General features: G+C 40.4%; 1 protein-coding gene across 1 annotated transcript in view; it reads right to left on the reverse strand.

Annotated features, from left to right (window-relative positions):
• The window catches only part of LOC148126697 (vomeronasal type-2 receptor 26-like), a 28,660-nt gene extending 10,361 nt beyond the window's left edge, over positions 1-18,299 (reverse strand). Inside the window, exons 1-3 of the mRNA XM_087928139.1 lie at positions 17,794-18,299; positions 16,558-16,662; positions 13,370-13,496 (exon numbers count right to left, since the gene is read on the reverse strand). Coding sequence (XP_087784265.1) covers positions 13,370-13,496; positions 16,558-16,617 — 187 coding nt within the window. The 5' untranslated portion in view covers positions 16,618-16,662; positions 17,794-18,299. The remainder of the gene's footprint in view (positions 1-13,369; positions 13,497-16,557; positions 16,663-17,793) is intronic.
• Position 18,300: the final 1 nt, after the last annotated feature.

An 18,300-nucleotide genomic window follows, 5' to 3' on the forward strand; every position in this document is an offset into this window, starting at 1 on the left:
TCTGACTGACAAGCTCAGCTTCTTAGCCACTGAGCCACTGTGTTCCCAGAGCATTCTTACACTCATAGCAAAGAAGAACCTTCTGTAAGGAATCCTCTGGTCACTTTTCTCTTATGCTGCTCCTCCTCTCACTTCAGTGTGGCATTTTTTTTCTTGCAAATAGCCTGCAAAGATGCCCAGTCTGCATTATGAGTGTGCCAGGAAGGGATGTGTTTGCTCAGATCCTTCTCTCATTTGATAGATTCATCCTTAATTCATCCAACTCCCATAATAGAACTTGGTTCTTCATTGATAAGAAAGGACCAGGATTCTCCTGGTTCAGACTGGTTCGGGCAAACCCCGAGTTCCAATGATCAGCTGGCTCCAAACTGGTTCACTCCAACAAGCATATGGGCTCACCTGCCTGTCCCTGCTCTTTCCTGTGCTTTATTTCCTTTTTTAAATATAAATTTTATTAAATTTTCACCTTTAAAAACAAATTCTATATACATTTTTGCAACTATTAGTGACATTAGCTATACCATTCTCCTGTACGTACATATACACTATTTATAATTACACTTTAACACTTCTACTTTTGCATTATATTTTCTTTCTGTTGTCTAAACAGGCATACCATTTTTCCCAGGTGGTATAGTATTCTTTTTCTTCCCTCTCCTGAAATTCCATTGTGAATTTGTTCATTTCTGCACAATCCATTACTTAATAATCATGGGGGCACTATCTGATTTCCAGTTTTGACATGCAGTATCCCAACTGCTGTTAAAATGTGTTTCATTAAACATTCAATCTCTTTTGTATATTCTTCTTTACTTATCCCGAATAAAAACAATTCAGGTTTGGGTACATTATTTCCTGTAGCCAGATCTTTATCTTATTCTAGAATTCCTTTGCTTTTGGGCAGGTCCACCACATGTGAAAGAATGTACTGGGTTTCTTTTTACATTTCCAACATTCTGATTTTCTTTTTGTGGCTTTATTTTGTTTTTTTAGAGCACAGATGATTTGTGTGGCAAAGCAGTTTGGCATGCCTCAGCTGTTTTATTCACAGGGGTTGCAGTTGAAGGTATTTTAATAATAATAATAATAATAATAATAATAATAATAATAATAATAATAATAATAATAATAATAATAATAATATAACACCTGTGATATTTTGTAGGTTGCCAACATGGTCGAAATCTGGATGGAGATGTCAGTATCAGCTCCTTCGAGAACTGCCATGGTGTTTCTCTGCCTTCCACATCTGTAGTTGGGAACATTGGCCTCCCCTTCTGAAAGCAGGTCCAGCAAAGCCTCTGAAGTCATTTGGGCACTAAAATAATTTTCATAGATTTTGTAACCCAGAGTGATATTGAATAAAATATTGGGATTCTTGTTGATCTCCCAGATGGCAAAAAGGAAGGATAGCAATTTCCAGTACTCTGTGCTTGCTCTCCTGAAAGTATGAATATATTAAGAACATAATCAGTGGAAACAACATTTAATTAACCCTAATGAATACTAATATTTTTAATCTGCCGAAGGCTGAGAGGTTTGGAGCATTTAATTGTGTATCTGATGGCTTTTTCCAATCTCCAAAAATATCTCAGCTATTTGATAGTAATTTCAATTTTATTTATTTATATTTTTTTTGTAAATTTTATTTGAGTTTTCACAAAGAGAAAAAACAAATACAAATAAAACATCTTTTTTGAAAGCAGCATAATCCCGGGTTACATTTCTTCATACAGACACAAATTCAGGTTCATGATTTTTATATTCTATTCCATATTTTATTACTATTTTACATTTTTTGTATAGCTTCTCCCCTCTTTTAATTTTCTCAATTTTATTTTAATTATCTCATCTCAATTCAGATCATTGTATTTATATTTTTTGTCTGTCCTGTTTCAATTATCTATTATCTTTTCTCATTAAACAAAATTTCTCCTGTAGTTACTGATTGGAGTTTGACACCTTTATATCTATTCCCTAAAGTTGTAACATTCAATATAATACATAACTTCCATTCGGATTCTGTTTGGTACATTCTTAACATACACACTGTATTCTTAAAAAAAGAAAAAAATCATAAATGGATATAATTAAAACAACATTCCATTCCAAGTCAATTTTATCATTAATATTAATATTAAAGTCTTAACATCTTTAACATTACTTTTCAATTAAATATCATACTTCTATGGGAACAATTATAAGCTTTCCATAGTTAATTCCCCCCCACTTTTCACTTATATTTTATAAAAAATTAACTAATTAAAATGTTCCTGTTCCTTCCTAATTCAATTTTCTCATTTATTTTATTTCACTTATTTTATTCACAAACATTTCACTAAATTACACTAACTATTTTATCCCTCATTTTAATCATATGTTGTTTCCAATTTTCTAAAGTTATTTCTATTACTAATATAACAATACAATCTTATGTACCTTTACAGAATCCCTTTTTCAGATAGATTTTCACCCATTATCCCTAAATAGGTCCCATTTCTCTATATCTTGCTCCAGTCCTTTGTAACTTCTTTTCCTTTCCTTCTTCCCTCCCTTCTTCTTTCTCCCCTTTTTACCGCCTTGTCTCTCTGTCTCTATTTCCCTCTTCTGTATTCCCCTTTTCTGTTGCTTTCCAGTATTATACTTATTTTTCGAATTATTTTTCTTTTCTTTGGTTGTTTTTTTAAGTCTTAAATTCTCCATTCTTTTTCCCCTCTTTCCTTTTTCTTCCCCACATTAAAGATGGCTTCTTCTTTGTCCCAGTCTTCTTGTTTTGCAGTCTTTTCTTGTTGTTTCTCATAGTTCCAAATCTCCATTTCTAAGAATTGAAAAATGAAGCCAAAAGAACTCTTCGCTTCTTGTGCATCTTCTTTGTACTTTTTGAGTTCCATTTTTAATTCATCCAGAAGTGGTGCCATTGTATAAATTTTTAAACAACCACCCGATTGATTTTAGTCATTCAAATATAATAGCCAAAAATCCAAAAGTCACCAAATAATCCAAATACATGCAAGCTGTTTCTTTCACTTTCTCTTCCTGGGGTTACTATTTAGTTGCAAAGTTTCAGTTAAAATGTATCTTTTAGAAGTCATGTTGAAGTTTTACTTTAGATTCTTTTTAATTCCAGGCAGTCTTCTCCCTCTTCCCTCTTCCTTATTCTTTTTCTCTCCCTTCCTGCTTATGAAAAAGAAAGTTTTTAATGTCCAGAAATCTTTATTATCCCTTTGGCATTTTGTTTTATTTTCAGCTTAATTGCCTATTGATGTCAAAGTGGATTTTTCTGATTTCTTATTTAAGTCTCTTAGTTGTCAGTACAGGGAAGGAGAGAGAAGGAAAAAAAAAAAAGCCAAACCTTTCCCTTTTCACTTTCCTTCACTGCTTCTGACTCTTCTTTGGGAGAGATGTTATTTTTTGTAAGTTTAAATTCCAGGGTACCTTGGTTGTTGCTTTTACAATTTAACCCGGTCAGCCAAAACTTTCACTTCTTATCTTCCTCCTGCACATTCTTTTCCAGTTGAATTTTTCTTTGTGGTGGCCATTTCTGACCACTGCTGCAACCGCCTTCAAGAAAGGGAGTAATGGCCAGCTGAGGAGGAGATATGCAGCTCTCCTCGACCCTGCTGGTGGTTTCCCCCCTCTTCACCACCTCTACGGGGTGGCTTAGCCCTGAAACCAGCTGGTTCAGGGTGCTCTAGCGGCGAGCCCGGACAGAAACAGTGCACGATCTCAGATTTCTGTCTGTTGCCAAAGCCCTTCAAACCGGAAGCCCCAAATTTCAATTTTATTTTAAGATACAGAATGCATCCTATGTCTGAAATAATCTAATTATTATTAGTTTTGTCTAATTCTCTTTTTAAGATTTATGTTTATTAAGAATGTTACATAAAATAAAAAATAATCAAAAAAAGGAAAGAAGGAAAGAGAGGAAGAAGAAAAGGTAGAAGAAATTAAAAACAGAAAGAAACTCAAGTTCAGAAATGTATGAATGACTTCGAACGTTAAATATCAATAACTCCAGTGTCATGACTCAACTTTCAGACAGCTCTATCTGGATAACTGAGACTCTTCATTGATTCCTAACTTTCTTTTCAGCAGATAATTTGTCGTATCTGCAAATTCTGACATTTTCACAATCCAATCCTCCACTGTGGAGTTTCATTATTCTTCCATCAATCTTCCTGAACGTACCATATACAAAATCCCTCTACTATCACTCTTTTCTAATTTGTGTGCAGAACTCCCAATAAATAGAATTCTGGTTTCTCCAAATTTTTAGGTCATATTCCAAATATTTAATATTTGGAAAGTGATCTATTCTTCCATATGAAATATAAGATAATTTAGGCACAGATGCACTCAAAACAAAATTAGCAACTATGATTGTAAAAAAGGGTATGTGAATGCTTATTATTACTTAATTTCTGGTGAAGTTTACATTGTCCATATTTCTGCAAAGGAGACTTAATTTAAGTGATTGTACAGTTAAAATGCCTGGCATCCACTCAAGTGTGATTTGCACATGTATGGCAAGCCAATTCTGATCTGGGATTCATTCATTTAATTAGTGATTTTTTGGGATGTAATAAAAATTGTGGTGGTTAATTCATTTTACTGCAGGGAAAAATGCAACATTCCCCAATTTTTTGTAGTCATGTGGTCCACTTTGTTGGATAAGAGTGGGCTAGAAGAGAAGAACCACCCTGTCTTCTCCATCCACAGTCCTGCTCTGCTCATAGGATGGCAAGAGAAGTGGGTGCTTCTTCTGCAAAATCAAGAAAAATAGAAGATTCTTATAGAATTACTAGCTGATAATCTGGTGTTGTTTGAGTATTTATTTATCCTAATCCTGTATTAGACAGGAAAGGCCTTATTTCAGTAACCTGGAACAAACGTAATTTCCCCCTTACCAGAGAGACATCCCCCCTTGTGGAGTACTGTGAAGGGGAGAGAGAGAGGGGTGGGGGAGAGAGAGGTGATTGATAGATAGACAGAGAGAGAGAGAAAGACAGACAGACAGACAGACAGACAGAAAGGCAGGCAGGCAGGCAGGCAGACAGACTGACCGACAGACAGACCGACAGATTGATTTGAGAATTTCAAAAGGCTCATCAGCCACAGGGTGGAAATGAATCCTCAAGGATGAAATAAGAAGAGAGAGAGAGAGAAAAAACTTGCAGATCAGACCATTCATTGTAAGAGATGAGACTGTTAGAAATCAGTGTGGAATGGCATGGCCTCTCAGGCAGTGCAGGAACTTTGACTTACCGATAAAATTGAGTCAAAGGAGATTTGTTAAAGTGTAAGGTTTGAAAACTAGCCTTTGTTGCAGAGACTATGCCACCAATGAGAAATTCTCCTGGCCTGTAATAGTTCTGTGGGTACACCTCATCCTTCCTCAAAGTCAGAAGGCATTTGGCTTTGAGACTCCCCCAGACTGCCTGGGGCAGCAGAAGCAGCAGAAGCAGCACCATGACTTGTGTTCCTGATGGAATCTCCAGACAGGGGTCTTCTTTAAAGGAACAGTGATAGAAAGAGTTGGAAGAATTCAAACCCCTCTTCCAAGAAAGAAGCTTCAGAAAGTTCCTAATCCAGACAGAGTCCAGCCAATGCTACATGTCTGAAGGGGAAGGGAACAAACACAACCTTTGCCTCTCAAAAAAAAAAAAACCCCACCTGTCCTGCTTTTTTCTTTTTCCATTTCTGCTCCCAATATTTTCCAGTGCAAGGACATTTGCCAACATGCCTTTGATGTGATATCAAGATGAAAGCATGTTATTGCTGTTCGTGTGACATCTGAAAGCTATCCGAATGTCTTTAGAGATTTAGCATCAGAACAACAAATAAATCACTGTGATTTGGATAATGGCCACAAGGAGAGACATCACCTCTCTAAACTCTGAGCGAGTTAACAGGCAGGTGCCCAGTGGGAAGAGAGTCATAAATGTCACAAACTCTGAAAATGAGCCAACTCACCGTGGGACACCTCACAACAGACAATTTGCTGCAGGACAACTCACTGTGGGACAATTTGACAATTCAATTCAATTATTTTTTAAAAAAATATTTTTTGCCATTCCCCTCCTTTTGCATCCTTTCTTTAATGATTCTATTACATTTCTTTCATATTAGTGTAACTCTTGTCCCACAGAGAGTTGTCCTGCAGAAAGTTGGTTGTGGTGAGTTGGCCATGGTGAGTTGACCACAGCAAGTTGGCTGTGGCAAATTGACCATGGTGAATTGACCACAGCAAGTTGGCTGTGGAGAGTTGGCCATGGTGAGTTGACCACAGCAAGTTGGCTATGGAGAGTTGGCCATGGTGAGTTGACCACGGTGAGTTGGCTGTGGCGAGTTGGCCATGGTGAGTTGACCACAGCAAGTTGGCTATGGAGAGTTGGCCATGGTGAGTTGACCACAGTGAGTTGGCTGTGGTGAGTTGGCCATGGCGAGTTGACCACAGCAAGTTGACTGTGGCAAGTTGGCCATGGTGAGTTGACCCAGCAAGTTGGCTGTGGTGAATTGGCCACAGGAAATTGTCATAGATCCCTATAAACTAGCTTGTTAAGAATTCTGGGAATTAAACTTTCACATCTAAAGGATGCCCAAATTGTGGAAGACATTGACCAAAGAAGTGGTATTGGACAGAGTTACATAGCTTTGGTGTATTGTAAGAAATTTACACAGGAACCTCAGAACAGCTGAAAGGAGGCCTTGTCTAACCTGCCACTCAGAGGAACTGCTCTGTTTGAGATGGGCAGGTGGTCCAGGATGATCAGAGGGACAGAGGCCAATGGAGTCATCCTCTAACATTGCAGAGTTAATCTCTTCTTAATGATATTGGGCAGAAAACTTCGTGGAGGAGCTTCCTCAATTCTGAGCAACAAAAGGGGCAAATGGATGCCTCATTAGAAATCAGCCAGTCCAACTCCAGATAAAGGGACATTCTACTTCTTCCACCAAGAATCCTACTTCTTCCACCAAGAATGTGTCTTTCCTGGAAGGAAGCAGTCCATCTAACTATTTCTGGTACAAATGTCCTTTCCCAAGGAGGGCCCTTACATGAATAGGCCATGTTCATTGAGTTCTCCAGCATGACTTCTCCAAGTAAGACTTTCTGATCAGAATCCAGCAGTGTCCACTGATTTTCTTAGAATTAAAACACAGCTACCTTTTCAAATGTTGCAGGGCCCTGGAAAAGAAGCTAATGTTTTCTGTGAACAGGTCCAGATCTTCCTTAACTCATCATTTCAAAGGCAGAGATGCACAGTAAAGAGGACAGACATTTACTCCACGAAAATCAAAGATTTGTGACAGAGAATAGCCAAATGTTATAATTTCTCATTGAGAGCACATTACAGAAAATTCTGATTGCTTTCCTGCAGTGGTAGGCTGCAAATTCTTTAACAACCAGTTTTCTGGCTGGGTAGGCATGTCTGGTTGGTCATATGACTGGGTGGGTGATGTCACTCATCACACCCAGCCCTGCTTCCCGGCCACTCACATCAAAGTAAGAAATAGGATTCAGCCAGTTGGGCTAATCCCACCATTGGCTGGCCCCACTCATGCCCATTTTTCGGTCTGTTTTTTGGCCTGTTTTGGGGTTGTTTTCAGGCCATTGTTTGGGCTGTTTTCAGGCTGTTTTGGGGCAATTTTTCAGACCATTTTGGGGGCATTTTCAGGCTGTTTTATGGGCCAGAAAACAGCCCAAAATGGCCCTGAAAATGCCCCTAAATAGGCCAGGGGTGGAGCCAGCCAGAGGTGGGATTTGCTAGTTCATCAAACTACACCTAATCTTAACTACCGGTCTGTGACAACCAGTGTGAACCAGCAGCAGCTCATCTCTGAGCTTAATTCCCTTTTATTGCTCCAACTCCGCCCCCCACAAAGTTCCCACAGTTCACTGTAAGTCCAAGAGTAACACTCGAAACACATACAGGCACTTCCACTAGTTCCTGGCTGCTGTGAGTCCAGAGGAACAGCCAGTTCTGAGAGCAAACATAGTTCAGGAAACTTGGCTCCAGGGAATCCTTATCACATGGAGCACAATTTGAAGCAGAGCTGTGTTGGTGAGTATTTGCCCACAGCCAGGCCAGGTGAAGCAAGGCAAGTCGAACCTAAGCATAGCAAGACTAAGCACAGTAAGACAAGGTAGCAAGATGTTGGTCACTGCAAGTGCAGCTAGAAAAGGGCAATGCTTCTTCCCAACAAGTGCCCCCCATACGGCAACTCTTTAAATCTTATTCCCCAGCTGATGATGGGCAGGCCACCTTCTTCCAGAAGCGTTGGTTTGCCCTGGGCTGATCGTGCCTTCTCTCCACCCTCTGCACTCAAAATTGGGCAGGGGAGGCAATCACTTCTCTCTGGAGCTCCGTTGCTCCTCTGCTCCACCACCTACTCTTTCCTTCTCCTCCTCCCCATTAAATCTGGCAGCCTCGAAGCTTCCAAGTAAAATAATGGCTTCCAAGGCTGACACATCCACTTACAATTCTCATAGTGTTGTTGTGCCTGCTTTATGTTAATATAAATAACATACTTCTTATTCTGTCCTTTGTTGGCTGCATGGCAACCTACTCCTGCTGGCAGAGGGCCTATTTCGGATTCTGCCAATCAAAGAATTCCATCTGTCAGGATCCAGAGAAAATCTTTCTCTATTGCAGTGCCCTACCCTTTGAAACATCTTACCCTATAAATCAATGGTATTCAAACTTGGGAAGTTTAAGACTTGGAGACTTCTACTCCATGAATTTCTGAGATAACATGACTGGAGGAGGAATTCTGGGAGTTGAAGTCCACAAGTCTTAAAGCTGTCAAGTGGGAAGACCCCTGGTTTAGATTCATGTGTTTCAAGCATGACCACCTTAAGACTTGTGGACTTAAATTCCCAAAATTCCTGACCTAGCATGACTGGAGGAGGAATTCTGGGAGTTGAAGTCTACTAGTCTTAAAGTTGTCAAGTTTGAAGACCTCTGCTCTAAAATAAGATCTGTCCCCACCCATCCCCAAAAAGCTTGAAGACCTGGCTCTGCTGGTTGGCCTAGGAGAACAATTGGGTGAGTTCCACACTGGAGATGGTTGCTGGATTGATGGCAGCCTCCATTCCTCTCTCCCTCCTGTTCTTTGCTCTCCAGCTGCCCATAGTTTTTGGCTATCATATTAATGCATTCTCATTGTGTTCTTTTTCATTGTTTATTTGAAACAAATAAACTGTTCTATTATCTTCCATTCTATTTACATTCTTTTTGTTCTTTCTTTTTATCATTGTAAGCTGCCTAGAGCAGTCCCACAGTGATATAGGTGCCAAATAAATCTAACAAATAAATAATTACAATTTTAATCATTAAATCTATTATTTTACTGTTCTATAATATTATTCTTTTGAATTCAAATTTCTTTTGGATTCTGATTTGATTAGTCTTATAAACAACCTTAATTGTCAAACAGATTAAAAGGAAGAATAGAAACCCAATAATAAATACAATGAATAATTTGAAAAGGCACCCAAGGAACAATTTTTCTCTCACTTCCCTACTTTTATCATTAGATGTTCTTTAGTGTTTAGATCTGGCCTCAGGATGATAATGTAGCACTTAGGGAAGAAGATGCAGCCCAGCAGTCCAGCACTGGAGACCAAGATGGAGAACACCTGCACAGCTATTGTGTACTTCCCCTTGGTACTCAGGTAGGCAGGCACAAAGGACACCCAGACACTGCAGAAGACCAGCATGCTGAAGGTGATAAGCTTGGCTTCATTGAAGGCACCAGGGAGATTCCTGGCCAGGAAAGCCACTATGAAGCAGATGGCAGCTAGGAAACACATATAGCCAAGGCCAACATAAAACATGGTGACAGAGCCTTCATTGCATTGCAGGATGATCTCTCCAGGCTGGGAGTGCAAGTCAGAGTCAGGGAATGGGGGAGAAACTCCCAGCCGCATGATACAGATAAAAATTTGGACACCAGAACAAGAAAGGATGATGGAGTTGGCCAAGCTCTTCCCCAACCATCTCTTCACTTGGTTTCCTGGTTTTGTGACCAGGAAAGCCAGCACCACTGTGACTGATTTGGCCAACACAGAAGGCAGGGCTATTGAGAAGACAATGCTGAACATTGTTTGTCGGAGAAGACAGGTGGCTTTGCTTGGTTGTCCAATGAAGAGAAAAGCAGACAAGAAGCAAAGCAGGAGGGAGACCAGGAGGATGTAGGAAAGGTCCCGGTTGTTGGCTTTGACAATGGATGTTTCATGGTATTGAAGAAATATTATTAAAACAAAGCCCGTGGTTAGGAAAAAGACTAGTGAAAAAGATACCAGGATGATGCCCAGGTGTTCCTCATAGGACATGAAAGTTATTATTTTGGGGATACACTGGACTTGGTTCTCTGTTGGATATTGATCATCTGGGCACTTGGTGCACTTTTCAGTATCTGAGGAAACAGAATGCAATATTTATTATATCTTATTGGGTTAGGTTGAAATCAGATCCTCCCCTTTAGATACACATAACCTTCAGTTATTTTGCCAGGTCCACTTAAGGGTTTAGTGTTCAGCCTGGGAGGGTTATTGATAATACCACACAATGTGGTGGCAAATGCCCCTTGCTGTTTCATATAAATTTTAAAGAGAGAAGGAGTGGAACCCCAATAACACCAACTGAATCCTTCTGAGAGAGGAGAAACATTGTTTCCTGCTCCTACAAGCTGATTCAGAAGGATACCATGTATGATAGTAGTGGGATTCCACCAGTTTAACAACTGGTTCGGTGAGTGTGTGTGTCAGGATCCCAACAATCGCTCTAATTAAATCATGATTCTCAAGCCAAACTTCAAAGGATTGAAATGAGGTGACATACTGGCACTGCCCTGTATGAAGCCAACTCTGGCATACATAATTTACAGTCCCCTGTGACCCTGTTTCCCCCCTTCCCCCTGGGTGTCTCATAAACCAGATTCTCCAAATGAGCATGTTCACAGGCTGGGTTTCATCATTCACATTCTCCAATTAAATATATTCACAGGCAACAACTCTGGTATTTTATTTACAATTTTTTTAAGATAAGAGTTGGAATGTACCTTTGCTTTGCTGCACTGCTGTTCCAGATTTTCTTCCCCCACTTTTTTATGGCAAGTACTAAAATAGGCAATGTTTTATGAGTTGACAGCATGCTTTGTTCGAAAATCACCAGTTTACACCTCTAAAACTTACGTTCTACTGCAGCACTGATGAGTAAAACTGCTGAGGCGCAGCAATTGTCTGTGCCGCACCTCAGCTGATCTGCAAAACATGGAAGTATAGGACAGACTACAGCAGGGGTGGGTGGGCAGGGCCAACCAATTGTCATTTGTACTGGTTTGCCCAAACAGGTGTGAACTGGTAGTAGCCCATCCCTGGTGACAATGGCCACTGAGAAATCTAGAAGGATCAGGAAAGTTACACTACACCTATCCAGAGGTCATCTGCAAGAGAAACCTGTTCTTTCTCAGTACTATACCTCAACCATTTGCCTTGGAATTGTACCTCAGCAACAACTATGTTCTCAACAAACTTCCCTAAAAATGTTGAACACTGGATGAAAGTTGTATAGCACAGCTGAGTCCATGAAGAGCCTCTTGAGAAAGGGATGCACTCCTGCCTCTTCAGGCCAGTTGGTGGTAACACCCATTCTTGGAAAGAGGCATTATCAGTAATTATCCACAAACTGAGATTAGCTCCAATCCTTAAGGCCTTCTGGTAATCCCTTAAAATGTTGCTCCTCCAGTAAACCTGGGGGTACCTTGGTAATAGGAATCCTATGAGCTGGTTGCATCATGTTTCATTCTTTTCATCTCATTTTGCAAAATATTTTATTGTTGATTTTATTGTCTGCTTGCACAGTTCATGTGAGATGGGCAGAGTGTAAATTTAGAAAATCGGTGAATAAAATAATTTTATGTAAACAGAAAGAAATTTAACTTCTGAAATGCTTCAAGAAGACAAATTCAGTGTCTTATTTGTCTTGGCAAAACCTTTAAATGACTCTAAAAAAGAGAGGATGAAACACAATATTTCCATTCTAGATTTGAAAATCTTAAAGACAGAATGAGCTCCACAGTGGTATAAATGGATATTACATAGATTATTATTTTTTTATTAATTTATTTTTTCCTCTTCTCTTTTGGATCTGATTCTTTTTAATCCTGATACCGTATGTAATGCCTTTATTCCTTTTGGAACCACAATTATATTCCTTCCTCGTGGGTATTGCAGTTTTTCATATTTCACTCTTTAATAACCAAGAAAATTGGAAAAATAACAATGGCAGTCCTACTAAATTGCAATCCTACCAAGCAATCCATGATGGTGGTTATGCTGAATCTACACTAGGTTAAACTACACTTGTGTTTTACTTCTTAATCCATAACAAATTTTATCACTTATAAATTTAGTGTACATCCCTTCTATCATACTAATTCTCTCTTGATGGATTTTACTGTGAACAATCTTGTTGGTTTTCCCTTGTTCCCATTGACTCTCCTTCCATCTTCCTCCAAATTACTGTAGATCTTTAGATCATTAAAGATTGACTGATTGATTGGTGCATCTTCTGGCTTGTAAGGTAAAGTTAGTTTGGGTGAGCAACAAGCCATTCACTTGAAACCATTGCTGAAATATCAAGGAATTCAGTCTTTCGAAGAAAGGTAAACATGGAAGTACAGTGCTAAACTGAAAAGTTGAAGAGATATTTCCTCTGGCAGAAGTAACTTTGCCCAATCCACCATATCCTTCTATCCATGGGTGGGCTTCAAAAATTTTAGCAGAAGGTTCTCTGCTTGGTTGCCATGGTGGGTGTGGCCATGGTGGCCAGGCCTAGTCAGCCTCCTGCACCATGGCAGGGGGGGGGCATCCTCCCCCAGGCTCTGCAGGTTTTCCTCAAGCCTCTGGGAGGGCAAAAACGGCCTCCTGGGACTTCAGAGGCTCTCTGGAAGCCAGAAATGGGCCCATTTCTGGCCTTCCCAAACTTCCGGGAGTTCCATTTTTCACCCTCCCTGAGGGTGCCCTGCACTTACCTGTATCCAAAATGGGTTCCATGGCGATTCCTGGGAGGGTTGGGGCAGGGTAGGCAGGGCCAGGCAGGAGTGGGATTTGGTGGTTCTCCGAACTGCACAGAATCTTAACTAGGGGCTCTCCTGAACCACTGCCAAACCCCACCCCTGCTTCTACCTCTTCCAAGCTCATTTTTCAAAATCCTTTTTTAGATCTCATATCAAGAAAGAAATTGGTCGTGTTGAAAATGAAAAAAACAGAACAAAATAGTCAGGCTTAGATTTTTCTTTTTAAATGCACATGGATCAAAATGCAATGAATGGATCCAGTACCTTTTCCTCTGGTGTAACCCACCTTCCTGAGTGGAAATGGTCCCCTCCAGACAAGGGACACAATCATAGCAGCAAACTGGGTCTCCTTCCTGAGCCCACTTGACAAATCCCGGATGACATTTTTCCACACATCTGGACTGAGGCAAAGACTAAGCAGAAAAACAAGGAATGTTGAAGAACCTATTTTGAGACTCATCATATTTGAAAAATTGAGGTAGACGTGAACATTGCAGACTCAGAATTTCACTTAAGAAGATATAAAATCTCTAACTATCAATCAGAATAGAGCCAGAAACGGCACTAATTGTAGCTCTTAGACAGTAAGCATCTTGTCTTGATAAATAGTTGGGCCTTAGAAATATCCCTTTTTAACACAGGGCTATATGGATGTCCCACATACTGAAGCAAAAGATGCCTGATCCTTTTTGAAAGACACTTGCTCATTATCTCAACTCCACCTCAATCAGAATAGAGGGGGAAAGGACCTTGGTGATCTTCTAGTCTAACCCTCTGCATAAGCAGGAGATCCTACACCATTTCAGACAAATGGCCTTCCAGTCTCTTCTTAAAAGCCTCCAGTGATGAAGCACTCACAATCTCTGAGGGCAAGCTGTTCCCCTGGCTAAAGCCTTCACCACAACTGGAATACTGCACCCAGTTTGGTCACCATTTTACAAAAAAGATGTCGAGACTTTGGAAAAAGAGCAAAGAAGCATAAATAAGATGACTAAAGACCTGGAGACACAAACATATGAAGAACAGTTGCAGGATTTGAGTTTGACTAATCTAGAGAAAAGAAGGACTAGGAGGGACATGATAGCAGTCTCCCAAGTATTTGAGAGGCTGAGACAAAGAGCAGGGGGTTCAACTTATTTTCTAAAACCCCTGAAGGGCAGGACAAGAAACAATGGATGGAAACTAATCAATAAAACAAGCAACCTGGAATTAAGGAGAAACTTCCTAACAGTGAGGATACTTAACCAGTGGAACAGCTTGTCATCAGATGTTGTGGGTGCTTCATCACTGGAGGGGTTTAAAAACAAACTGGACAGTCATTTGTCTGAAATGGTATAGGTGTCAGCATTCCAGGAAACCTCCACTCCAACAAATAACTCCGAGGCAGGCCTCTACTCAAAAGTTCTGTTTTATTTGGATAGTAAACTGGCACATCTGGGAATCCCAAATCTGAAAGTTCCGGGTTTCCTTGCAATAAGTAAAAACTTACAAATCCCCCCCCTGCACCCATAATTGCATCACATGCCCCAGTCACTATCCATCCCAACTTGAGACGTCCCCTCGCCCAAGTGCAGAAATAACATGACCTTGACTTAGAAGAAGAATGCTATGGTGTCTAACCACATACACTCCAAGGAATTCCCCTCTCCCATTTTCCCAGGAATGGGAAATGTGGCAGTGTGGAAGTGTCTGGTGTCAATATGGCTTCCAGAGCTGACAATAGGTTCTCCTACTTGAGCATGGTTCCTTCCAGCAGTATTCTGGCTGAGATTAAGTTTATTTCCCTCTGAGGAAAATACACTGCAGAATCTGACTGAAAAGTACAATGTTATGTAGTTCTTTTTTTAGGGAATGATTATTACTATAACTAATTAAAATAAATGTTTATTGGAAATTAAGATGAGGGAATTAAGGTAAACCACTGAGATGACACTTCCAAATTAGTAAGGGGAGGGGAAATTGATGTTCTATTTTGTGTGTAAATGCTTTTATTAATCTAGAATCTATGGAAAGAATATGCGATGGAATTGCAAATCTTACAGATAAAAGAATTAAAAGGTAATAAGTATGAAGATATGGGAATTATTAGTGATTTAGAGAAGAGAGAAAAGAGATTTAGAGATATAGAGAAAAGAGTATCATGGAAAAGGTCACGCTTAAAAGAAATGTCAATGTTTAAGAAATATTTGAAATAAATTGAAATGAACTGAGAAGATGTTTAGAATGAAAGTAATATTATTGAACAGGATTAATTTGTTGGTTCCTTTTCTTATGTAAAAGTTGAAGAATTAAGTTAAAAATGGATAAGATAGGAAGTTGAATGTAGAAAATGAATAGGTAATTATTGTCATATTTGCATGTAAAAGTGTTGACCCGGAATTATGTTGTATACTGAAGAGAGCTTTTTTTTTTCCTTTGTTTTGGAAAAATTGAATAAAACTTGTTTAAAACAAAGTTTATGTTATGTCCCTGGGACTCAAAGTCCCACCCAGGTCCGCCTGCTGCGGCGGCTTAAGAGGCTCGGGGTTCCCGTGCTGATGCTAGCAGTCCAGGCTGACGTCAGTCCTTTATTTACAGATGTTGCACCATGCCCTGATCAGCCCTCTTGCTCAGTAAGTTTATTTCTCACTGGGACCAATAGGTCCTCCATTCAGACTTGACTGAAATTTATCAGATTCAGTCCAACCATGAACTTGGGCAGACAACTGCTGATTGTTTTGCTATTTTAGAACAAGGACCAAACAAACACAATCCTCAGCACTTGAAGGCAGAGGTGGGCTGCACAGACTGTAATAACCAGTTTGCCCAGTGCAGAACCAAAAATGTGAGCATGTGCACGCGTTCTGCGCTTCTGAGTGTCTGTAAAAACATGAAGATTTCCTGCGTGTGGCAGCTGTGGTGAGTAGAGCAGGCAAGGCGTGAAACTCAGCTGGGCTGTGTGGAAGGGACGAGCAAACATAGGACAGGAGAGCAGAGGGGCAGGTGGGTGGGCCAAGCCGGTGTGCGGAACTACTGGTATGGATGAGCCAATCCAAATCGACAGCAGCCCACCACTGCTTGAAGGCCTCCTTGACCAGTTTTATAGAGATACTAAATTGTAGAGAGAATATAAAAGGGTCACAATCTGTGCCCTTTAAAAAAAATAATCCAGCATTGATGTTGACCTGGCTGAATGAGCTTGAAACTATGTTCCATATTTTAGCTTCTGAAGAACAGCATGGTCAATAGCACTAAAGCAATCACAGAAAACTGTACGAATTCTATTCTCCACATTGAATTCTCAGTAAAGACTATACCCAAACTTAGCCCACTTGAAATGGTTCCTAAGGCATTGGAAAAGAGAAAACATTGCAATATGTTACCCACATTGTCGAGTAAATTTAGCCACAACAGAACATCTTGGTTGATAACAAGTCTCTGTCTTTCAAAACTCCCAAGTAGTTTTTTTATGGTATTCTTCCTGGGGACAACAACCCACTTTATGATGTTCAGATCTGCTGCTACATCTCCATTTTGGTCCAAGTACAGTTTCATCTTGGAAATATTGCAAAACTCGTTCTTCTCCAGAAAGGGATGGAACTACAATTAAGACATCCAGTTATTTTAAATGCAGAACCCTTGATTTCTTCTTCCACATGGTCTTTTCGTACATTTTTTAAACTAGCAAATATAGTTGGAAGAACAAATGATATCCCTAGCCACAAAATTAAAAAAAAACAAAGGTCAACTGTGTTTGAGCAATCAGAGGGCCGGGGCTAGGAACGACTTTAGGAATAAGGACTGACGTGTCAGCTGCTGGGAGCAGGCTCAACAACAGCGGCTGCCGGACCCGCGCTGGCCCGGCTGTCAGGGAGCCGCCAATGGGAGCAGCAAACACCCCGGCTGCCGGCCTGGTGGAACTTTGGCAGGTTTCAGGGACATAATATATATTAATCATATATTGACAAAATATATATTGACAAAATACAATTGACAATTTTTTTTCTATCATAGGGAAGATCAAAGAACAAATCACAAATAAATGCAACAAACAAATAATGAGATTGTTTATAAACTGTTCAGGAAAAACATTGTGATTGCCAGAAAACATGGATTTGTCAGGAAGAAAATTGCCAGGCTAACCTTCTCTCATATAACAAGCTGGGAAACATGAGCTAATTTTTCTTTATTGTAAGGTTCCCCCCACTCATCATATCTAGGCAACCTCTCTCCCCCTTCCCCACCCTCCAAATTGCATTGTGGGCCTCTCTTAGCACTGGTAGGTTGAGATGGTTCCAGGGGTGGGCTTCAAAATTCTTAGCAATGGGTTCTCTGCCTGATTGCTGGGTGGATGTAGCCATGGTGGGTATGACTTAGTTGGCCTCCTGCACCATGGGGGGGGGCATTTTTGCCCTCCCCAGGCTCCAGAGGCTCTCTGGAAGCCTGAACTTCTGGGAGGCCCAATTTTTGCCCTCCCCGAGCCTCCGTGCATGCCCTGCACTTACCTGCATCCAAAATGGGCCATGATGGGACTTGTGGGAGGGGTGGAGTGGGGTGGGTGGGGCCAGCCAGGATTGGGATTTGGGGGGTTCTCTGAACTGTGCAGAATCTAAGCTAGGAGCTCTCCTGAATTCTTGTGAGCTCCCAGCAGCCCACCCCTGGATGGTTTCCTTGCTTGTACTTTGGAATTCTTTTCAAAATGTTGATTGGATCCTTGTCAAGACTCCATACCTGCCATGGCTGCAGCCTTGTGCCTGCCAACCTATACTTGCCATCCTTCCTTGTCCTCCTGGATCTGGAGGAATATGCAGCATTCAAGACATGGGCCAGAGTCTTAATGACAGTGTAAACATCACGGTCATTTGAGATCCATGTACTATTGCTTTTCTTTTAAGTCTCCAGGGGTATGTTTTGGGTGCATCTTCTCCTGCCTTTCACAGAAAAGACATGCCTTGAAAAAGAACAGTGAAAAGACTGACATGCAAATTGGTGTTGCACAAAAATATCAGGTTCAAAGTCATCATCTTTAGGATTTTTTTCCCCCTGAAAAGCAAAGGTCCAAATACTATGGACATATTTGAAAAGAGAATAGTAGTGAATTACTGAATGCCAAAAGAGTGTCATGATCCAGAGTTTTCTTGGAACAGGTCCTGGCAAACTTTCAGGTAGCAAATGAAAATAAAGAAGTCTATCCAAAAAGGAAGGATGTTCTATGAAGTGAACAAAGACATTGACTTG

Source organism: Pseudonaja textilis, chromosome 2 (genome assembly GCF_049901715.1).
Source record: "Pseudonaja textilis isolate UNSWEBS1 chromosome 2, rPseTex1.2, whole genome shotgun sequence".
Taxonomy (NCBI): domain Eukaryota; kingdom Metazoa; phylum Chordata; class Lepidosauria; order Squamata; family Elapidae; genus Pseudonaja; species Pseudonaja textilis.